General features: G+C 33.5%; 1 protein-coding gene across 1 annotated transcript in view; it reads right to left on the bottom strand.

Moving 5' to 3' along the window:
- Positions 1-211: 211 nt before the first annotated feature.
- LOC145269044 (uncharacterized) overlaps positions 212-26,022 on the bottom strand; it is a 71,651-nt gene continuing 45,840 nt past the window's right edge. Inside the window, exon 5 of the mRNA XM_080124645.1 lies at positions 212-3,951. Coding sequence (XP_079980771.1) covers positions 2,163-3,951 — 1,789 coding nt within the window. The 3' untranslated portion in view covers positions 212-2,162. The remainder of the gene's footprint in view (positions 3,952-26,022) is intronic.

Here is a 26,022-nt window from a genome sequence, read left to right as displayed (position 1 = left end):
TCAAGTTTTAACGATTTATTTAGACGTACATAAAATCGTTTTTCATTTTTAGTCGTGCATAATTAGTAAAACAAAGTATGGCTTCTCTAAAATAAACTTATTTATTTTTTACAAAGATTTTTAACAAAACAAAAAACGGAAAAAGTAACACATAGAATTGGAAAAATAATATTCAAAATTTTTTTGTGAATACTTTTATATGAATCTAAAAATATATTTGCCAAAAATAATTTCTCAATCGAAATTTGTGAGTAGATTCATTTTATTGTTTACAAAAAACTTTTACGATATTTTGTGCTGGCAAACCCAATAGCAAGTTCATGTAAAAGTTGCTTTAATAGCAAAACAGCAGCAGGAGCAAATAATCGTACATAATTAATCGTACAATTTTAGTCAACCCTCTTATGTCTGATCAAACCCGGCATGACTAAATGTTCGATTCAGCTGATTCAAGCAACTTTTCACATTGTTTGTATATGAAAAACAGCACGAGCAGTCAGTCGTACAAAGATCGGGAATAATTTGGTCGTATATATTTAGTAAATCCACCAACCTAATACAAGTCGTAAGTCAGATTTTTGATGATCAGTTGTTTGCTTTAATGCATTTCTTGTCAATTTTTAATAATAGTACATTCATCATCAGAAAACGGCGATGGAAGTGGATTGGACAGGTTCTCGAGAAAGACCCACAATCAATCACAAGAACAGCACTGCACTGGACCCCAGATGGCAAAAGGCAGAGAGGAAGGCTGAGAAACTTGGAGAAGAAAGCTATGCAGCATTCTTGGGATCACTGGCTAGGCTGGCTCAGGATAAGCAGAGGTGGAGGGGCTTTGTTGCTGCCCAACACGTCACTGAGTGTAATGGCTGATGATGACATTCATCATCAAAAAGTTTGTCATAAATGTGCAGTTGCAGTGAGATATCCTCCTTATCAATGTAAAATTGCTATTTTTTCATTAACTTTTTTATATTCTCTAATGTTGCTGTCATACTTTTTGCTTTAATCTCAGTTCTTTTTTTTTGTATCTTGAGTATGTGTTGGTGGGATGCAGAACAGCGATTTCGAGTATGTGAAGTTGAAATACTTCTAGATGGGAGCAAATATAATTTTGTTTGAATCAAATAATCTTAAAGTCATCTTTAAAGTTAGATACGGAAATTAAAAGTAATAGTTTTGTACTCTTTCCTTTTTTGTTCTCTCCTACAATCTTCCTCTTTTCATTCAAATCGTCGATGTGACAAAACATTCTTTTTTTTATCGAGCTGTCCATGTGAGGGATACACTTTTAACAAACATCTTGACAGCCATGTAATCCTTTCAAGGTAAGGATGAACTCTCGTATATACCTACACATGCATACATGATAAACATTCAATGAATCCAGACATACGTATGCACACAAATATATATGCGACAGACATTCTACTTCATACACACGTACGTACAATGAACTCATACATATAACAGACAATTCATGCATGAAATATACACACACACATATACCAACACACCTTGTATTCTTCATTACTTCTGTATAAAAAATATCTCCTGTACATATGTAAATACCTAACTCTGTTTCAGTGTGCTTTATTCTAAATCTTCTCCTTAAATGTACTTATAAAACGTGCTCTTTATTGTTAATTAGTGTCATGTTGTAACAAACCACAAATAATGATCTTCGACCTTCAAGTAATAGAACATGCAGCCTATAACCGGTAACAATACTGCTACAAACTCACAAGTTAAACGTGGAAATTAGAAGTAATAGTAAAGAAATTAAGAGTATTCCCCATCTTGAAAAAAAAATAATGTTTCTTATAATTTCTCTGTAAATGAATAAAACACATGATGCTGCCCATTGAAAGAAATTGAAATCTTTACAAACACGAAGATATATTCTTTTAATTCTCATAATGCTGCTAAAGAGAAACATTTTTCACAAGTAATATAGTAAGTAAATAACCTTGCCTTTAGGCTGAGATCCAAAGTCCTATTTTCGAAGATTAGTTATTTGTTTTAAAGCATCTCTTAACTTTTAATAGGACATCTATCATCAAGTAAAAGATTGTCATTGTTATGCGATTGCAGTGAGACATCCTCCTTATTAATGTAAAATTATATTTTTTCATGAACTTCTCTGCTCTCAAATGTTGTCATCATACTTTTTGCTTTGATTTCAGCACTCTTTTTTTCGTATCTCGAGTATGTATTGCCATGTGCCCTTTTAGCTGAGAACTTGTTGAAAATGCAGAACCACACATCAAGCAAGGATAAGGTCGCTCGCCAGTGTGTGTTCTCAGGTGTATTTTCAAATGAGCAGTCATTGAAAAAGCATTCCCACATATTTCACAACAAAAAGGTTTGTCACCAGTGTGTGTTCGCATATGACTTTTTAAGCAAGTGTTGTCATAAAACGTTTTCGCACAAACTTCACAAGAATATGGTTTCTCGCCAGTGTGTTGTCGTACATGTCTTTTTAACCGAAAATTTGTAGTGAAAGCTGAACCACACACTTCACAAGAATACGGTTTTTCTCCAGTGTGTGTTCGCATATGTATTTTTAAGTAAGAGCTAGAAAATGATTTGCCACACACTTCACAAGAACAAGCTTTTTCGCCAGTGTGTGTAGCCATGTGCGTTTTTAAATGAAGATCTCTTGTGAACGCCCAACCACACACTTTACAAGAATAAGGTTTCTCACCAGTATGTGTTCTGATATGTACTTGTAAATAAGACTTGCTAGAAAACGCTCTGCCACATATGTCACAAGTATATCGTTTCTCTCCCGAATGTGTTCTCATATGTCGGTTTATATTGGCTTTCTTTGAGAATGATAAACCACAGATTTTACAGTCATATGGTTTCTCTCCAGTGTGTGTTCTCATATGAATTTTTAAATAAGAAGCGATTGTGAATGCTTTACCACACACTTCACAAGAATATGGTCGATCTCCGGTATGAGTTCGCATGTGACCTTTTAATGTAGAAGCGGCAGAGAATATTGCTCCACATACTTGACAAGAATAAGGTTTGTCTCCTGTGTGTGTTAACATGTGACTCTTTACCTGAGTACATGTTGAAAATGCTGTGCCGCAGGCTTCACAAGAATATGGTTTCTCTCCAGTATGTATTCGAATATGAATTTTTAATGTAGCTTTACTTAAAAACGATTTGCTGCAGACTTCACAACTATAAGGTCTTTCTCCACTGTGTTTTCGCATGTGTATTTGTAAATAGGAATTTTTGGAAAATGCTTTTCCACAAACTTCACAGGAATATCGTTTTTCTCCAGTGTGGGTTACCATATGTCGTTTCAAATTAAAATCTCTAGAAAACGATGTACCACACACCTGACATGAATATGGTTTCTCTCCGGTATGTGTTCTCAAGTGAACTGTTAAATGAGCCTTGGTGGAAAATTCTCGGCTACATACATTGCAAGAAAACGACTGATACAAATTGTGCGACTGCATGTGTGTTTTTAACTCCGAATTGACTGCAAATGCTGCTGCACATATTTCACAAGAATAAGGCGTCACTCCAGGGTGTTTGTTCCGCATATGCTTTTTTAGCTGGGAATTCCTTGGATATGATTTTTCACACGTTTTACAAGAATAAGGTCTCGTGTTAGTGTGTGTGTTAACATGCGTGTTGAAATTTGATTTTCTTGCAAACGAAAGGCCACACATTTGACATGAATATGGTTTCTCTCCAGTGTGTTTTCGTGCGTGAATTTTTAAATCCGTCTTTGTTGAAAATCCTTTCTTACATTCTTCACAAGTAAAAGGTTTCTCGCCAGTATGTGTTCGAATATGAATTTTTAATTGTGAATTCGTTATAAATCCTCTCCCACACACTTCACAAGAATAAGGATTCTCTCTTGCTTCAGATTGCATGCTTATTTCAAACGGCACTGTAAGAGCCATATATGGATTAATAAGGTATCTTTAACAGTGTTTTTATAATTTAGCAGGAGATTGCATGTGATTTTTGTAAATTAGAATTAAAAATAATTAAATTTGTTATAAATCTTCCACATATTTCACAAGAGTAAAGGTTTTCTTTTGTTTCAAAGTGCATGCTTATTTCAGATGACACTGTAAGAGCCATATATGGATTAATAAGATATTTTTTATAATGTTTTTATAATTTTTATAATTCAGCAGGAAATGAGAATTCCTTGAATATACAGTTCACAAAAATAAAGTACTTCTGTATTAATTAAAAAAATATTTCAAGTGTGTATTCATATTCTTGGTACCTTTTTAGTTCAAATATGTACTTCAATGCTAGCATTCTTTTCTGTAATTGATTTAGATGACACATTAGTGAGAATGTTGATCAACTCTGTCAAAATACCAAATACATTTCCTGTTATTTGGTATGAATTAGATGAGCAGATGCTCAACTATAACAGTTATCTGTAAATGAAAATGAAATACAAAGCAATGTAGTGGTTATATAACAGATCGTTTTTGTTTATATGTATACACAATATCTTGCATTATATTGAGTTGTGGTTTTCAAGCACAATAATAAGTAGATACACACACACACACATATATATATATATATATATATATATAACTGCATAGGTATTAAGATATGATTGCAAAGACTCACAGCTCAATGCATACTCAACAAGTTGGCACCAAAAAATAATTCAAACTTGTTCTAATGTTTACTGTCTCATAATAGGTTGCTATCTGGTTCCTGTCGTTTTACCAGAACTTGAGATTGGTATGGAAAAACCGTCATGTCAGTAACCAATATATAAAAGCAGATGGTGTGTACATATCCAAGGATCAGAACTCAAGCTATAAATCAATTTCCGCCAATTTCACTTTTTAATGTAGAAGGAAAAATCTTTTTTGTAGTAATGGGTTCAAGAATAACAAAATACTATCAAATATATATATCAATATTTCTGTGCAAAAAAGGTGGTATCCCTGGAATAGCATGTTGTGTGAAACACGGAACTATGATATAGGAGGCTATCCAAAGAACGAAAACTAACAAGACTGACTTGAATGTCATATGGCTCGATTTGGCTAATGCATATGGACCTGTGCCTCATCAAATGATTCAATTATCCCTTCAGATGCACCACATCACAGAGAGAATACACAATCCTCACATCAAAAAAGTCTACCTTCAAGACTAAGAAATCCAGAAGCCTCTACCTCAGGAAGAGGAAAGTACATCGATATCTTCTTTACAGTGGGTGGTCAGAAAATCCTTACCAAAAATAAGGCAAAATGTGACTTATGCAAGCGACAGTGCCTCTATCTATCCTGTTAGGGGATGGAATCAAGAAAGGAAAGAGAAAAGAAAAACTTTCATCTTTAACCAGTTGATTAATATACATATGGCATTAATTTGCATATGAGGACAATGACTGCTGTGAAAAGAAATGAAGGAAAAAGGACAGGACAAGTTGTAACGAATTGAGCTATGAAACTCTGCCTTATCCACCATACTCTCCAAACCTCTTACCTACTGACTACCACTTTTTCAAGCATCTTGACAACTTTCTGCATATGGTTCATAAACGTAATGGATATCAAAAACACCTTCAACAACTTCACCGTCACCAGAATACAAGATTTTACATTACGAGCATAAATACACTTGTTTTTCGTTAGCAAAAGTATGTTGTTTCTGGTGGTGTTATTGTGATCAATAAATTTTTGTTTGAGCCAAGATATGTTCATTTGAGTTCAAAAGTTAAAAACAGCAAGAACTTTGTCAAACTCATATAAAAAATTACTTATTCTAAGTAGGTAATCCTTAAATATTTTCTGATATTCTAATTCTTAAATATTTTCTGAATTTATTTTTCATACAGTAAGATTTAGATAACTTTAATTTCACTTTGTTCCACTTTTAGAAGGTATGATACGTTCATCATCTATATAAGTTTGTTTGAAAGGTTGAAAAGAAAAAATCATTAAGTTTTATGTTTTCTTGACATCTGAAAAAGACTACAAAGATTTTTACTGATCAAAAGCAACAGATGTTTTTTTCATTTATTTTGGTATTTTCAAATAGAGTTTACTTAACTTCTTTCAAAAACCTCTGACAAACATTTCTATTATATAAAAGTCACTTTGTGTTTGTGTAAGTTCCTTTCTCATAAGTACTAAAACGGCTGAGCCTATCTTTTGCAAATTTCACACAAAGCTAATTTATGTCTGGCAGTGTTCTTTGATATATTTTGCACAGAAAGTAATCTAATAAGTATCGAAAATAGAAAAAATCCGATTTTAAGAATAGCTTTTATCTCTTATAGATAAAAGTGAATAATTTTTACAGGGGAATATTTTACGTTACACCGGTCAAGGAGATAAAATCTTAGCAAATAATTTCTTCTTAAAAAAACAAAAAAATAACATAATAATATAGCTTAGTGTTAGAGCATTTTACTACAAATGGAATGACCCCCTTGTTTAACCCTGGGTGTACCTCACCATTTTCTTTACATTTTTTTCTTATTAATGGATTCAATTTACGATAAAAGATATACCATTTAAAATCGCTGCAAATCATTTCTTTGTTTGCATATTTTAAAACTAAACATTAATCAGAAGTGACTTTCTCAGGGCATTCATCGTCAAGCCCAAATATCAGCTAACATGATATTGTAAACACAGACTCAATCTGATGAACAACGTTATTATTATTATTCTTTTATTTTTTTGCAAATTATTCCTCATAATATATAATAATCAATAGAGGATTTATTCTACAACAATACATATGCAATTTGCATAAATAAAAATATCATGTTTAAGCATATTATATGACTGGGCAACACCAAGCTGCCAGCAAGTTTACAATAAACCTGCAATGAGTTTTTCTATGCTTGAAGAAAGTTTTATCATAAGAATGTATTAGCAAACGAGTTTTGCCATAATAATGTACTTTAAAACAAGTTTTAACCAGAACAATGTATTGGAAACATTATAGGAATTCATTCTTTTATATTCTAAAAGACAAATGTATTCGTAATGTAGATAATAATAGTTTTGCTTGTTATAACCTAATTCTTACATATAATAAAATATCAATTTACTTACCAATTTGGTAAAATAGACAAAGCATTTTCAAGAAATTGACCAACAAAGACTGCTAATTCATTCTACAGAGAAAAATAGAAAAGGGATGCAAATATTTTAATTATTAAATCTATATATCTATAGATGGATTTTTGATCTAGAGATCTGAAATTGGTATATAGAATATTCAGACATGTGCAAAACCTTTTAATCGGTTTTCATCAGAAAAAACAGATTGCTAAGGGCTGAAAATTACAGAAAATTGGTACGTAGGGCTCATAAGATTTTTAACTGTTTGCTGTTTTATGATGCACAAGTGTGAATGGTTCACATGACAGATCATTATGTTAAAATAAGAAGGTTTGAAAACATTTTTTAAAGTCGTGTCAAGCCGGCCTAATGGTTATCATACTTGATTCAGTCTTTAGGTTTTGGTTTCTATCTCAGCCTGAGTTGGTTTTTTTTACTTACAAGAAGTGAACTGTTCAGAAAAAACATAATACTCATATGCATATGTCTCAGTTTCCATATGAATTGAAATATAATATTTATGTGTATTTAATGCTAGTCTAATATATAAACAGCTATATGTCTGCCTGTATGTTGGTCTCCATATTTTCAAACTCTATCTCCTCTGAAACTAAAAGTTGCAGAGTGGCACTAAGGCCTCAAATGATTGGATTTTTTACAGGCTGTTCTTTTATGAGTTTTTAATCAGTTAAAATTGGTTTTAAGAGGCCAAAAAATGGGTCCAAATTTTTAAAATCATTAAACATTATGTACAGCAATCTTAGTTTATTTTTAATTGGCTTATATGCATGTCACGTTAGTACAGTGGTAACGTCACCAGCTTTGAATGCTACAGTTTTGGTTTCGATTCTCACTGATGGCACCAAAATACATTTTTTATACTTTTGAAATCATGACTCCATAATAATATATACGGAATCTGGACAAATTAAAATATCATATTATAGTGTATTTTACCCCCCCCCCAATAATAAATAAAAGTCTAGATCTTCTATTGAATCACTAAACATTATTCTTGGCAAAATGCCTGGTTCTGGCTTTCCATGTGTTCTCTAGAATGTTTAATAACAGTCTGAAATAACAAAATGATGAAGCAGGCAGGAAAATTTTCTAAAATGAAGATGCCCTGATATTATTTTATCTATTTTTTTCAAACTGCAAAAGTATTTATCTAAGCTAGCAGGGACGCCTGGCTTGGCCCAGTCATAAAGTATGTTTAAATATGATATTTTAATTCTTGGAGATTTCGTGTGTGTGTATATATATATTATAGAGTTAATATTCTATCGATTTTTATATATTATAAAGTTGTGATTTAAAAAATAAAAAAATATATCCATATGGCTTCGGTGCATCAGCTTGAATCAAAACCAAAATAAAAACTTAGGAAAAAATATGTGTGTGTATGTATATATATATATATATATATATATATATATATATATATATATATATATATATATATATTTCTTCAGCTATAATCGAAACTGAAACCAAAAGTTATGAATTCTTGGTAAAATTATTTATATAAACAAAATTATTTGAGTGCCATCAGCTATAACCGAAACCGAAACACATGAAGAATTCTTGGTAAAATTTATTACAAGAAATGGAAGTCCATAACAATTAAATGACAGTCACTCCGATGTAAGCATGACACATAAAATAAGTAACACACACACTAGCCTATTAATATATAGATTATATAAAGTTGATTTATTTATTTTTGTAACCAACATGGATTATTAATTAATTCCTATTTTTGTGTCACACTGTAAAACAAAGATAAGTTAAAAGTTAAAGTATCTTGTGGCAAAAGGTTTAATGAAGCATCCTCTCTTTTGAACATTGAAATTAAAGATTGTTTTCTCAGATTATTCCAAATACAAAAACAAAATTGATAGAAAAATTATTTCTACACTATGCAAACATGTATGATTATTAGAGATTGGACGATTCCTATATTTCTGCCCATTGTTTCATTCCGGATGCCTCTGTTCAGTTGTCCTGGACTTCTCCTTGCCACTGGACTCAAACAGCATCGATTCAGGAGAGGTATGGTTAGAGATTGCGCAGCTCCTGCCTCACAATTACACATACAGCTGCCCTTATAGCTGCGTGTGTAATTGTGAGGCAGGGGTTGCACAATCCCAACCACACCTCTCCTTAATTGATGCTGCTGGAGTCCAGTAGCAAGGAGAAGTCTAGGACGACTGGAAACAATGCTGAGATAAGCAGAGAACACATACAGCACCTGTAAGACCCACATGGTCACCCAAGTAGTAATGAACAGATTCAATATTGCTTAACTTCGGTGATCCAGCAGGGAACTGGTGTGTCAACATGATTATGCCATTGTTATAATAATTTCAATACCCTTGCAGATTCCGATTTTAAAATCATCTTAAGGTTATAGCAAGAATTTTTTCATGCAATAAATTTTTTTAATCATGAAACCCACACAATGGAAGTTAGCGTGCAACTGATGTATGGACATAAACAACATGGTCATCTTCAAGTCCAACATAAACAAGTTCTTGATGAGCTGTTCTCCTTAAGTAATCCAATTTACCAAATTTCCACTACTAACAATTACTATCATATTGTCCCATTGACTACTGTATACTCTTTAACCATTATCCTCGAGTGGCCTCTGGAACTTGATAAGTGGTGACTCCTATGTAAAAAAAACCCAAAAAACTCATTCACTTGTTTAACCATGTATAGACCTATACTTTGAAGACCAATTAGGCTGATAAGCCATAAAAGTAAGAAATATTGTTTTTTTGAAAGGTGATTTGAAAGTACAATTTAGTGGTAAAAAATTAATTGTTTTAATATGGCATAACCAATTTTCATCAGTTCATCAAAGTTAAACAGCATGGAGCCTTACCAATACCAGATGGGTAACCATTTGGGAATGCTAGATAGGTCATCATGTGTATGTCCTCTTGTCATGACTGGGATATACATGTGGTTGGGAACCACATGTATTTCATGTTTTCTGTAAACTTTCTTCTTTCAAACAATGAAAAAGTTGATAAATTAGCATAAATAAAGATCTATGCAGGAGTATAACCAACATCAAAATTCTATGCACAAATTTCAGTAGAAAAATAAAGGAACAGAAGTGGCAAGCAGAATGGGATACATGTACCCAAAATAAACTACATGAACACCAACCTATGATTAAAAAGGAAAACAAAAATAGTAATAAAAGGATGAAAAGAAAACATTGTTTTGAACAGAATAAGACACACTAAGCTAATGCACTCAAACTTGATTGAAGCCACAGGAAAGCTGAAATACATATTCTGCGACCAGCAAATGACGAAAAAGCATATACTAATGGAATGCTGGAACTACAGAGATATCACAAACAAATATTATGCAGCAAATGGAATTGAGGAATTATTTCATAAGGTGACACCACACCAGATTAACGCCTATTTAAAAAATACAACTTTTCAAATTACTTTAAACAATATTGATAAAACCTCGAAAGCATAAATTTGATAATGATCAAAAATTTGTGCAACGCAAAAGTTAAAAAAAAACAAAAAAGAACTATCCAAATTCAAATGATTTAGCATTAAATGACCTACAGTGGTTGATATGCCATAAAATACTAATAAACTAACCAACTATGAAGGATACTAATGCAGGGCTAACTACACACTAGGTACTATTGGTTGTTTTTATGTTTTCCATTTGATAAACTCAATCATTATAATCTAAATTGTTTTGCATGTTTCTATAAGTTCTAAATAAACAAATGCAAAGCCTCAAATCTGATAAGATAAAGTATTTAAAACGAAAAAGTCTAACCTAAACTTTTGTTGTATTAGGTGGATATGAAAGCTCTTGCAGAATTTTAAATTTTGATTTCAAATGATGTATTTTCAAATAAGTTTTCATTATAATACCATAATATATCATTTAACGAGCGTTTTTTTACTCTTTCTAATCATTTAAATTACAATTGTTTTAAAACAATTGTCTTCTTTTCAGAACGTTAAATTCAAGATAGAAGAAAAAGCCAATTCGCACAATTTTCTTATTTCCATTCAAGCTAGGCCGAAAAGAAAAGATTCTCAGTAGTCGTATTGAACTCCATAACTTTTTCCAGTTTGAAGACAATCATAGTATCATTACTCTTTAAACTAAGATTAGCACTAAATATGTTTTTTAATCATCTACACCATAATTCAGGTTATAAAGATGAAGAAATATATTAATATATATATGTTTATTACCCACTAAGGTTTTTAAATATTTGTTTATATACATATATATATATATATATATATATACTAGCAAAAGTACCCGTCGTTGACTGGGTTCCAAAACAGCCTACAGAAAATGGACTCTGATTTATGAAAGAATGATAGGTTATGAAAAGGAAGGGTTGTAAATTTGGGTTGAATTTGGGGGTATCAAAACCAAAGCAAAATATGATGAAAGTAAAAATAAAATAGATAAACCCCATAATTTATTATACCATACCTGTTCACACTGAAATACTTATCACAATATTCTGTGGATCTATATTAAAAAACCTTGTTAAACTTTGTGACATATTTCCATTCTATGGAGGTCAGATGCGAACGAACACCTCATAATTTTATTATACCATATTTCTTCAAAATGAAACATAATTATCAAAGTATACTTACTCAGATAGATATGAAAAGTCTTTATTAAAGTTTGTGCTTATTTCCATTTTATGGAGGCCATGCGCGAACGCAGACCCCACAATTTTCTCATATCATCCCTATTTAAGTTAAAACATACGTATCAAAGTATTATTATGTACATCTATATCAAAAACACTTGTAAACGTTTTTTTTTTTAATTTTTAAATTTTTTATTTCCATACTTTGTGGACCAGGTGCGAACGCAGACTCCAAAATTTTAATGAACCACCGTTCTGCTAGATCAAACATACCCATTCCTGTGTCTCGATACATTTTCTGTCATTATATGTAATCAGTTTTTTAAAATAGTCTCTATAGGAGTCTATTCGTGACCAGACACACATATACATTCAGCTTTATATATATATATATATATATATATATATATATATATATATATATATATATATATTATTGGTCAACTACGGATAATAATCAAGGCAAGATATTTTATTTTATTCCATTTTTACCCCAAACAAGGTGCAGTGCCACTTTGATGTAGGGGGCTACTATTGGAGACATAAGTTGCAAGGGATACTATGTAGGGAGTTCAGCAGCAATATGTCTGTTCACATTACGCTTGAACTTCTGCATGTCAGTAAAGTTAGGAAGGCAGGAACCTGGAAGGGAGAAGAAGCTATGAGAGTAGAATACTTTCTTACACCTAGGGATCTCTGTTGTGTAGGGGTGGGATTTTGCTGCTTGTTGGGTTTGTTGGGAGTATTTATGTTGAGGGCATACAAGGGCTTGTAGTTTGTTAGAGCATCCACCATTAAAATACTTGTAGAACAGGCAGAGGGATGCAACATTTCATCGATAGGACAGAGGCCAAAGCTTAGATGACAGTTCAGGACCTACCATGTTGGTGATTCTATTTTGAACCATGTCCAGGAGAGAGAGAGAGAGAGAGAGAGAGAGAGAGACTAGAAGCAGTTTATGAAATGCAAAAATTCTCAGTGGTAGTTTAACTATTGAACTTCATAATTTTTCCAGTTTAAAGACAATCATAATACCATTACCCTTTAAAACTAACTAAAATAAACAGAAAATATTTTTTAATGATCTACATCATAATTCAGATAATAAAATTAACAATAAATATTTTTTAATCATCTACATCATAATTCAGGTCATAAAATTAACACAAAATATTTTTTAATCATCTACATCATAATCTAAGTCATAGAATTAACAATAAATATATTTTTTAATCATCTACATCAGCATTCAGGTCATAAAATTAACAATAAGTATTTTTAATCATCTACATCATAATTCAGGTCATAAAGTGTTAACAACATGATTTAAGAAACTTGCATGTTCATTTTATTCAAGAAATATGATACCTGATCTCTTAAACCATTGATGAGTGTAAAAGTTTTTGCAACCTTTTCATGAATTTTCATGATACTGTGTATCAACATATGATAATATTGTCTTCAGTTATTACTAATGTTATTATATCATATAGTATACTATATTATTACTAATGTTATTATATTATATAGTATACTATATTATTACTAATGTTATTATATTATATAGTATACTATATTATATTATTACTAATGTTATTATATCATATAGTATACTATATTATTACTAATGTTATTATATTATATAGTATACTATATTATATTATTACTAATGTTATATCATATACTATACTATATTATTACTAATGTTATTATATTTTATAATATATTATATCTAGATAACATTTTAGAATACAATACAAATAGGTAATGTAGTAAACACTGATGTCTACTATTTTAAGCAAACTAAAATAACATCATACTATATTACTAGTGGAGGTTAGGGGTGCCCAGCTTTGCCTGGCATAAAATACGCTTAAATATATTTTCATTTATCCAGATTTCATATATATTATTATAGAGTCGTAATTTCAAAAGTACAAAAACAAAAGTATTTGGGTGCCATCAGCTAGAATCGAAACCAAAACTGCGGCATTCAAAGCTGGTGATAGTACCCCTGTATTACCCATAAAAGAATGGCCCTTAAAAAGTCCAATCATTTGAGGCCCCTAGCACTGATCTGCAACTTTTAGTTTTGGAGGAGATAGAGTTTGAAAATATGGAGACAAACAGACCGACCGACAGACAGCTGCTTATATATTAAACTACTGTATGATTACAAAATGCCTCAAATTCCCAAATGGTCACCCATCTAGTACTGACCTGGCTCAACATGGCTTTATTTATGGTCGGTCAATGTGATGAAGCCTCATCTTCTATAATATTTTTAAGAAAATATCAAAAATACCAATATTTAAGGGGAAGCTATATTTAATAACCTTTTGAAATAAAGATCACCTACTCAAACAATGTGTTTAATTTTTTAATAAATTAAAGACTTACTGAATTACTTGAATTGTGCCGAATAGGAGAATAGCAAGCTGTCAGTCCATGCCCACCATGAAAGACTCGAATAGGTGCAGATCTGCTAAGAAAAAAAAACTTTAATCTTTTTAACACAGATTGTTCACATAATGTTTCGATATTACTACTACTTTATCAAACTTATTGAATCTTCCTACTACTACCACCACTCAGGAAATAGTAGGTGTCCTCAATAAGTTTCCAGACTTTTTTGTACAGGCATTTAAAGTTGTTGTAAATTCAGTATGTTATTGCTATACATCTTATGAGATGACTGAGCCATTTTTATGATTTCAGGTTCAAATGAAAAGCTACAGCAGGAATTGGAATACACCCTACTGTAGCATGATTGTCACAGCGGGTGAATTTCAAGAATGCAATCTGGACGTGAGAACACTTTGGGAGAATAATATGCAATAAAATTGTTTTTAACTTGGAAAAATGCCACAGAAACGAATGAAATGCTTTTGAACTATCTTGCATGAATTAGGCATTAGTTTTTGAATGGCAAAAGATTCAAGGAAGGTAGGGAGTCTGTGAGGGATGCTGAGAGATATGGGAGGAGTAAGGAAATGAAAACACTAGAGTTGATTGGTCAAATAAAGAATGTCATGGATAAGGACCGTTATAAATCTATAGAGACATTAAATGCACAGTTTGATATGCAAACTGTACACACAATTATTCATGAGGAACTGAATATGCAGAAGATTTATGCAAAGTTTGTCCAAAGTGTGCTCAGAGAAGATCAGAAAGAAAGACGTTGTCATTACACCTGGCAGATGGCCAAGCTTACTAATTCAGATACCGCAGTTCTTGATGCTCGGGTGACCTGCAATGAAAGCTGGATCTACTGCTATGACACATAGAGGCTGCCGTTATGAGATAATTGAGGAGATGAAAGAGACTGTGACAAGGGTCATTGACACACTGACAAGAGGACTTCAATGAAGCCTTACAGAAGTTGTTGGAATGGTACAAGTTCATTGCAGCTGGAGGAGATTACTTCAAAGGGTAGTAGAGTTTCATGTGTGTACTATCAATAAACGTAACCATCTGTATAAAAAGTCTGGAAACTTATTGAAGGTTCCTCATAGTATTTCAACACAATATTTTTTGTGTAAACCATCAGAGTATATTAAAAAAATATCACAACACTTTAAATATTTTTATGAATATGAATAAAATAGAAAACACGTTCCTTAATTTAATAAATGACATGAAGGTAATATTTTGTCAAAACAATCAAATAAAATAATTTTATTTGAATAAAGTTAAAACAAAAAGATTTTATTTGTATTAGGATTTTCAGACTGCTATATGAATAACTAATCCTCATCTCAAAATAGTTTTTTCTTATATAATAAAGATAATAGATACTATTGCAAAATGTTTATTGAAGTAATATTATGTTGTAGCATTTATATAATAATTGAGGGGTAAAAATGGCACAAACGGATAAACAGGAAAAATGTATATGAAAATCTCACAATGAGTTTATCAAAATTTAAGATACAATAAAGGGAAAAATAAAAAGTGTATCAAATGAAACTAAAAATTATATCTACACTGAAACCAATTAAATTTGGAGATGAAGACCCTTAGTAACCATTGCAATATTGAAATAAGAAGGGTATGATCACTGAAAATTTGGAAGGTTCTATTTATAGGCACTGGCAATAGGAACTGACAAATCAAATGGAGCCGCATTCTACCAGCAATCAATATTGAATCTCTAGCATTCCAGCACATAATCTTTTTGTGTCAACACGAGGAAGATCTTTTGCTCTTTGCCTCCAAAATTATGAAGTTCAGGACCTGTACAGAACAGCTATCCACTAAAAATTCTTCATCTCAAGGACTTGTAGAAAATAGCTACCTATTAAAAACTCTTCTGAAATTAAACATGGCTTCTAATTCAAGAGTAACTTCCCCTGAGATTCTAATTCTTTTGTGAATGTTCCTCTTGAAAAATTTTGGAAAAAAAAATCAATAAAAGAACAATTATGTTAGAGTCTTAGGTAAGAAATCTGGTTTACATATAAATTTAACTTCTATTTCAGAGTCATTGTTGACTTTGGTAGTATTTTCAAGGCATATTACCAGAATTCTTTTTCTTAAGAGAGATAAATTACTTTTATTTTAATTGGGGTGGGGAATATTTAAAAAATCTCTTTCCACCTAACAACTAACCTTAATTCTTTGCGGCACAGTCCACACATAAAAGCAAAACAAAACAAAACAAACTTCCATAACCTTTCATCAACACTAACTTTGAGCGGTGACAGTTTCCTTTCCCAAAATACCACTAATCCTAAGTCTGAATGGCAACAGACCTCTTAAAAAAATAAACAAAACAAAACCATAAATCTAACTAAAATAGTTACATGTCATAAAAACACAATTTGGTCAGAAAGTGATCATCTTCCACACAGAGCAGATATGAATATTATGCTTACTTCTTACTTATACTACAATTGGTAATACATAATCTAATTTATAAAACTCAGTATGTCTGTCTCCATATTTTAAAACTATCTCTTCTGAAACTAAAAGTCACAAAGTGGCGCTAGGGGCTTCAAATGATTAGTTTTTTATGGACTGTTCTTTTATGGGCCTTTAGCTGGTTAAAATAGTTTTAAGGGGCCAAAAAAGGTCAAAATTAAAAAAATCGTTATACATTTTTTACATTCATCTTAGTTTATTTTTAATCAGTTCATAACTAGGAATTATGAGCACTTAAGCAAAATTAAAGTAACAAAAACACCCTGTGAGACTAACAGAGGGTCAAATGTACCATATATAGGAATTTGGCATGCGTGATTCACATCACATGTCATCCTTTTTTTATTTAAGGCAGCTTTTATGTTGCATGGGGCAGTCTATTTTCCAGGTAACTGTCACAAGGCGTGGTCCTCATATTGATCTCTACCAGATCTAGGTCTCAACATGGCAACTTGTTGCAATTCATTGCTCTGTGCTTCTAGCCCAAAAGCTGAACCTCATGGGAATTCACCATGAAAAATAAAATAAAAACATGAACATAGACTCATGTAATGAATATTTTTCCATGAGGTTAAGCTTTTTGACTAGACACACAGAGCAACGAATTGCAACAAGTTGCCACGTTGAAATCTGGCAGAGATCAATATGAGGACCATGCCTTGTGACAGTACCTGGAAAATAGACTAGCTGAGTGATCTATTCAATGATCAAACCAATAACAACTAAACCAATTCATCTTCCACACTGGAAAATATTCATTACATGAGTCTATGTTCATGTTTTTATTTTATTTTTCATGGAAAATGAATTGGTTTAGTTGTTATTGGTTTGATCATTGAACATATCACTCAGCTAGAAATATGTGTGTTATTAGCGGAGGGGGGGGGCAACCGGTCGTAAAATACACTTAATATATTTTAATTTGTTCAGATTTCATATATTTTATCATAGAGTCGTGATTTCAAAAGTAAAAAGAGAAGTATTTGGGTGCCATCAGCTAGAATCAAAACCAAAAGCAAAACTTTAGTATTCAAAGCTGGTGATGTTACCACTGTACCAACGTGACACATATATGAACTGATTAAAAATAAACTAAGATGAATGTACAAAATGTATAACGATTTTTTCCTTTTGATCCATTTATGACTCCTTAAAAACCATTTTAGATATAAAAATAATTATAAACTCAAGTATTCAATTCAGCAGATTGGTCCTTGGAGTTGTTAAGACTGAAACGTTTACCCAGCCATTACATCTTTACATGATCGACTTGCTGGGACAGTATTTTTTGTTAAATTTTAACAATGTTTGAAATACGTTGCATTGGTCCAGAGAACTGTACAAAACACAGATGGGGAATTCGAAGAATTTGGCATGTTTATGTGAAAATTTGAACATATGCACAGAAAGATGATGCTATGAAGGGCCACAAGATGGCATTAGAGAACAATTTCTATCAGCATATAAATAGTGTTGATTTAGTTTTGGAACTGTTGAAATAATATACATTATGATTAAAATAAGTAACTAGAGTTTTAGGAAGAAAGTTCAATTGTAAATGGTACATTTTGCTTTATTATATGAAAAAGCCAAACAAACACTTGAGACAACACCACAGTAAGAATTTTGTTTAAATTGATCAAAAAAAGATGGAGACGGTGTCCATTTGCAAATCTGAGATATTCTGATCTGGGAAGTATATGAAAACTTCTCACGGAATCTAACCGACGTGAGAACCCCGGTGCAAAAAGCCTTTTGCGGACATACAACAATGCTTGTGCCCATTCTGTCTTTTATAAATTAGACTAGTGGGAATACCCGGTGTTGCCCGGATGTTTAGAGGTGCGTGTGTGTGTGTGTGTGCATGGGGGGGAGGAAGGTTTAAATCAAAACAAACCAAAGTAATAACCCTGTTTAAATATTATAAAAAATTTTTTTTAAATCGAGAAACAAAAATAAAAACCAGCAAACGTGATGGAAAAATGCGAACAAAAAAAATGAATAGTGTTAAAACTTCTTAGCGGGGGTGCTAAAAAAAAAAAGGTTTAGGGAGGGAGGTAGGCTCGAACCCGAATCCTTGAGGTGAAAGTGAAAAAAAAAATGTGATGACTTACCTTTACGCTACAAAGGTAGGGGAATGAGAATGGATGAAATTTAATGATTAAAAAGTGAATTGACAGGTGCGTGAATTTAATGAGGTCAAACATCAATCCCTCAGTTAAGTTTGGCTGTGAGACACTTATTTTGGTTTTGTTTCCCCAAGATGTTGGAGGAAAACCAGCTCCCCATAAAAAATAGGGGTGTCCAAATGAAAAGCAGTTGTCTGATATGACAGTTTTCACTGCATTTATCAGAGCTAATTTGCCTTCTGGACGTCCCCAGTGAGTAAGCTGAGGAACTGCCTTCGCTTCAATTAGTTTCACTTTATTTATACTAAAATGCCGACTAAACACGTGACAACGAAATAGCACAAATTGTATAAAAGTAGATCATAATAAACCTAGACACGACATCCTTTCGCAAATCGTACATATTATGATCTAGGGGGTATATAAACAGTTGTAAGAAATAGTACCCCCTCCCTGGAGGACCCTGGCAAAAAGCCTTTCTTGGGCATACAAAAATGTGTGCACCGCATTTGCCTTTTATACATATATAAATTAATCGAGTACAAGTACCACTGGTACATAGGAATTTTGGTATAATGACCCCCGAGGATAAATGCCTCCCCCACGAATAAATGGCTGCTGAATACAAGATCAAGGGTACTAAGGAATAATGGGCCCCTCGTAGGATAAATGATCCTTCCCCCCAGGATAAATGGCCATAGAACCTAAGTACAAACCGTACTTAGGAATTTTGGTGTAATGGCTCCTGATAAATGCTTCCTCCCCTTCAGGGTAAATAGCTGCTAAATACAAGTGACACACCACAGGATAAATGATCCCACCCTCCAGGGTCATAGAATCTAAGTACAAAGGTATAAGGCCCCTACAAGATAAATGCTCCCTCAGGATAAATAGTCACCGATTACAAGTACTAATGATACTTGGGAATAATGCCCCCCCCCCACCAAGGATAAATGGCACTAGGACATCTGAATCTAAGTACCAAGCATAATGCTCCCCGTCCCAGGATAAATGCCACCCGCCTTGCCCTCAGGAAAATTTGGCCTCTTGGATAAAAAAGTTTGAGCCACATGGTTTCAAAACAGAAACAAGACAAACTATAATACAATATAAAAGTATATACAAATGTTAGTTTTTATTATTTATGATGAACACAAAATGTTTCCATAAATTGAAATCGCAAAACAAAAAATGAATACGAGTTCATTATGTAGACATTACCTTCATATCTGATTCACCTCCAAGAAAAGCTAAAATACAACTGAGCCCTACCACATGTGCTATACCTTCACTGAGTTAGGAGAGTACTAAGAGGGAGGAAAAGAAATAAGTTACCAACTAGGAATTATGAGCACTTAAGCAAAATTGCGGTGACAAAACATATACTCTTATATCATACTATAGTTTGCGATGTTCTCTATTTTGAAACCATGGGGCTCTAAACCTTTTTATCCTAGTGGCCAAATTTTCCTGAGAGGGGAGGGCATTTATTCTGGTGGGAACCATTTATCTTGAGGTATCATTACTTCTAATCCTGATATATACAATGTGGGATCTTAGAAATTATGAGTATTAAGAAAATAGTGGAACAAATTAAACTTAGGAAATTTGATTGTCTGGTTGCATACTATGATGAAATTAAACTTATCTATCATATAAATCTCACCTATCTGTTTAAATGTATGTATGAATGTATGTATGTTTGTATGCATGCAAAAACTTTCGACAGAGGTGACGGATTTGACAAAATTGGTATCATTTTGAAGCTCGACCCTTCGGATGACAAATACCAAAAAATTGGCCAAAAACATTCATTCTTTCACCCTCAACTAGGCACTTTTCTATAGGTAGGGGTCGCTTTCTTCCCCGATATTTTCAAAAGTCATCGCCTCTTTTCGATTGTCTAGCTTTAATTTGAACCTATGTCACTTTTGGTTTGGTGATGGGCACAGCAGCTAATACATCACTTTTTATTTTCACTTTCTTTTCCTCCTTCATGGTATGGGTTTGTGCCTGCTTGCCTACTACCACTTTTTTTTGCGCTCACAATTTTCCTTCTTTTTTTGCTCAACCAACACCCTTACAATACACACCTCCACTTTCTTTTCTTCCTTCATGTTACGGGTTTGAGGTAGTCTGCCTACTACAACTTTTTTTTTGCTCTACACACACCTACAAACACCTGGGCAATGCTGGGCATCCAGGCTAGTATAATTTAAGAAGAGTAGGAAAGTTTTAGGAAAACTGAATAAACATATACATGAAAAAGACAATTAATGTCTGTGTCGCTTTCACAATTTTAAAATACAAAATAGTCCTAATAAAAAAACTTATCCAACGCACAGAAAATATTTCATCATACAGGAAACTATTCTACAAATAACTTGTGGGAATTTAGTTCTCCACGCAAGCGAATACACAAACACAAACAGATACTTTAAGGCAACAACGATTATCGCTCGCTAACTCTGGCAATATCATTCTTTGCTACAAGGGAGCATAACACCTCACTTCCATATTGGTTTCCTTTTCTCTGGATCTCAGTACAATTCAGATGTGACGAAAAACACTTCCCGATTCTGGCAAATGGCCAGGTCACTGTTCAAACTCTCAATAAAGAATCTTGAGGCCTAAACACAAGTAACGTTACTCATACATCTTTTGCTGTGAACTTTTACAATCTTTAGTTTGTAATTATGTTGTAAATAAATTTACTTGGGTGTAATACCAATATCGGCATATTTTGTGTCTTCATTTCTTGCTTAGAGGGGCAAGCGACTAATAATCTTTTTATACCTCTACTTAACCTTAGTGGGCACCTATCGGCCGCTACAAGGATAGCTAATGTGCTCCATCTTCTACAAACTAACCAATATAAAACAAACGTTATTAAACAACAATTTTCCAAATAAAATAATCGATCAACACATGAAACCTTTTATAAACTATCCATTAGAATACAAACCCGAACACTAACAAACACGATAGCTTCAAGCTATATTACAAAAACTAATTTCATACGAACTATAAACTCGATGAAAAACAATGATGAATCAAATAAAACAATATCCTAAACCCATCAAACAAAATAAAAAGATTAAACTAATGATATATTACTTAAAATTTAAATGAAGAATTTGTTGAAACAATAACCAAAAGTATCAATAACGTTTAAATATCAACGGCAACAGAAAACGACACCAACAGGACTTCGACACCACAAGCCCAAATGGTACCATGATTAAGACACCTAGCATGGTGGAAAGTTTTGGCTCCACAGTGGATTTTCTGCTGCCAGTGCTGTAAAAAGAGAAAGGAAAGTAAGAGTCCGAAAGTATTTTTTTTTTAATCCATGTTCTTGTAGACTTTACATATCTCCATTTTTCTTTTTTTAAAATCTTTTCATCTCCAAATCCTTTTTCATTCTATATTACAAACTTTCTAGCAGGATCATCCATTTGTCTCTGAGGAGTTGTTTAGCGGTCTTCCACTATTCACCGAAACATGTGTAAGATTTACTATAAGGAAATTTCAGGCGTTTGCATAAAAAACTAATAAAAACATTTTTGAGTGTCAATTAATTCCATCTTTTTTTTTACATAGGAGTCACCACTTATCAAGGCCTGGAGGTCACTCGAGGACGAAGGTTCTAGAGTGTACAGTAATCAATGAGATAATATGGTAGTAATCATTAGTAATGGAAATTTGGTAAATTGGATTACTTAAGGGGGTGGTTCATCAAGAATTTGTTTATGTTGGACTTGAAGACAACCAAGTTGTAGTCAGCTGGGAAACAGAAGAGAGTTCCACAGGCGTGCAGTTCTAAGAAAGAAGCTTTGTTCATGAAATCTTTGTTTTGACTTAGGCACAGATAAAGAGTGGGAAAAATTATTGACAGTGGTTTCAGGTAGATGAATGTTTTTCGTGAAAGATTGGCAAAGGGGGACCAGAGGTTGGAGCTCAGATGAGCACTTGTCATGGAAATAACGATAAAGCAAAGACAGGCTCGCAACGTCTCTTCTGTGGGAGAGAGGTTGCAAAGAAGAAAAAAGGGCATCCCTCACTAAGCTACAAAGTCTATTTTGTACTCTGTCAAGGCAGGATAAGATGCTTCCCGCAGCTCATGCCCAGATGTCCATTCTTGGACGTACTTGGCTTTTATATAGATAGAGAATTGCATTAGCAGTGAGATATCTACTGGAACGGTAGAAGGATCTCACCATTTTTCCAGTGACCTTGGCAACAGATTTGATGTATGTGTTTCATTTCAGATCAGGAGTAAAAGTCAAGCCAAGAAGCTTGTCAAAACATGGAGCCTCCCTAAGACAAAAGCTATCCATTTCAATTGATGGCTCTTGGTTTTGGTTTTTGTAATGAAAACTCATTGTATACATAGTCCTATAAATTTTAAGGTGAAGATCGAACGCTGGCATTATGAATATGCATGCATAACGTAACAGCTATCGGTTCATGTTTTAAGTTTTAGCCTTGCAGCAAACATGTCTCCATAGCTCAGTCATTAATGGCTAAAGAAAAAATAAATTGTAAGCTAAACATTTTAGTTTCGATTCTCAGTGGTGGCGTACAAGTTATTTTTTTTTTTTTAACTTTTTAAATCATTACTATGTATTGGGTCCAATATAATATAATAATAAATACAAAATCTGCATTAATCAAAATATCATGTTTAAGCGTATTTTATGACCAGGCAATGCCGGGCTCCCTGCTACACACACACACACATATATATATATATATATATATATATATATATATATATAGAGAGAGAGAGAGAGAGAGAGAGAGAGAATCAATAAAATAAGAAAATGACAATATAAAAATATATACTAATATATATCGATTTATTCGTTTATTCAATAAGGATGATTGAATCAATTTGAGGTGTAAGATAAGTTAAACACGTTATAGCATGGTATTTCGAAGCCTAATGCTTCTCATTAGGAAATGTGGTATAATTCTTCAGGTCTATATGGGCTGTGGAATTCCAAATCTCACTGGAAAGAGTTACTGATGCAGCTAAATTGTGTACATAAGTCTGCTCCATAGCACATAGACTCTGCTCAACTTATTCCTATTTCACAACTTCTGCCATGAGGGACCTTACAGACTCAATTTTATTTTTTTGTTTTTTACACGGTGGTCAACACTTATCAAGGCCCGGAAGCCACTCAGGGATAAGGATTATTGCAAGTAAAGTACGTTAGTGTGGAGATTTAATGAAGTGTTTACTTAAGAGGGTGGTTCATTAGGAATTTCTTAACGTTGGACTTAAAGACATCCAAGTTGTAGTCAGGTAGGAAGCAGGCAGACGGAACAAAGTTCCACAGGCGTGCAGTTCTAAGAAAGAAGCTTTGTTCATGGAATCTTCGTTTTGATTTAGGCACAGATAAAGAGTGGGGGAAATTTTTCACAGTGGATTCAGCTAGACAGGTGTTTTTCGTGAAGGATTGGTGAAGGGGGACCAGAGATCGGAGTTTAGACAAGCATCTGCCATGGAAGTAACGATAAAACAAGGATAAGCTCACAACGTCTCTTCTGTGGGAGAGAGGTTGCAGGGTAGAGAAGAGGGCATCCCCCACTAAGCTACGAAGTCTATTTTGTACTCTGTCAAAGCAGGATAGGCTGTTTTTAGCAGCTCCTGCCCAGATATAGCAGCAGTATTCCATTCTTGGACGTACTTGGTTTTTATATAGATAGAGAATTGCATCAGTAGTGAGATATCTTCTGGAGCGGTAGAAGGATCCCACTATCTTTGCAGTGACCTTGGCAACAGACTTGATGTAAGTGTTCCATTTCAGATCAGGAGTAAAGGACAAACCCAGAAGCTTGTCAAAACATTGGGCTTCTCCTAGACGAGAGCCATCCATTTCAATTGATGCCAGATGGGGATCAGAGCATTGATGATGTAAAGATAGGAGTCTGGTTTTAGATGCATTAAAGGTAACCAGCCACGTCTTCCTCCACTGAACCACACGCTCGAGATCAGCAGATAGAGAATCAGAGAGAACTTTGTCATTTACAGCCTTTGATGTGTTGCCGTAGATTGTCGTGTCATCAGCATAGATGTCAACGAATGATTTAAGTATGTGTTTAGGGAGATCATTGATGTAGATCAGGAAGAGAGTTGGGCCCAGGATTTACCCTTGAGGGACTCCAGCATTAATACTGCAAGCCTCTGATTTTTGTCCATCGACCACTACTCTTATGAGCCTATCGGAGAGAAATGATTTAATGATTGAGAAAACATTTCCAATTATACCGTAGCTGGAAATCTTGTGAAGTAGGCCCTTATGCCATACCTTGTCGAAGGCCTTTGATATGTCAAGAGCAATTTCCCTAGAAAGAAAGCCTTTGTAAAGAGATTCAATAATCCTATGAGATATAACCGTTAGCACATCTGCGGTAGATCTTGCAGTACGGAAACCATATTGTGTGTGACTAAGAAGGTTATTTCTGCTGAGGTGGTTGACTATTTCTCTATTTAATATGGATTCCAGCAACTTACTCATAACACACAGGAGACTTATTGGTCTGTACTGAGAGGGAGATGACTTATCACCTGAATTCTTAAATACAGGGCATACTGAAGAGGTTTTCCAGGGAGTCGGAAAGCACTTCTCCTTAAGGCAACGCTTAAACAGTTTCGTAAGTATGGGAGCAAGTTCTGGTTGAAGCTTTTTTACCACTATAATTGGGATGCCGTCAGGGCCAGTTGCTTTACTGGAATCAAAGTTCTTGATTAGCTTGGCGACCTCATGCACAAATATTTGTATGTTACCTAGCATGTTCTGTGTTATAGGAGGAAATATGGGGAGTTGATGGCCTTCGTCGCATAGGGTAGAATTAGCTGCAAAGTTCTTTGCAAATAGTCTGGCCTTGTCTGATGCTGACGAGATGACCTCTGGTCCATTGATAATGGTTGGGATAGAATGCATAGAATGTTCAGGATCCTATTTGTTATTTGCCAAAACTGGTGGGAACCAAGCCGCTGATCAGCTACTTTGGATTTAACAGACTGGGCGTATAGTTCTCTTGCATTTTTTATTACTCTTTTACAGTGGTTGCTGGCGTTCCTGAAAGCAGCTTTAGTCTCAGTGCATCTATTACGTTGGTAGTTATGGAAAAAGTGATTTCTGTGCACGATAGCAGCAGCACATTCTGGGAAGAACCATGGCTG

Source organism: Euprymna scolopes, chromosome 45, assembly GCF_053919585.1.
Source record: "Euprymna scolopes isolate OS-2025 chromosome 45, ASM5391958v1, whole genome shotgun sequence".
NCBI lineage: Eukaryota > Metazoa > Mollusca > Cephalopoda > Sepiida > Sepiolidae > Euprymna > Euprymna scolopes.
This window is presented reverse-complemented; position numbering and strand designations above follow the sequence as displayed.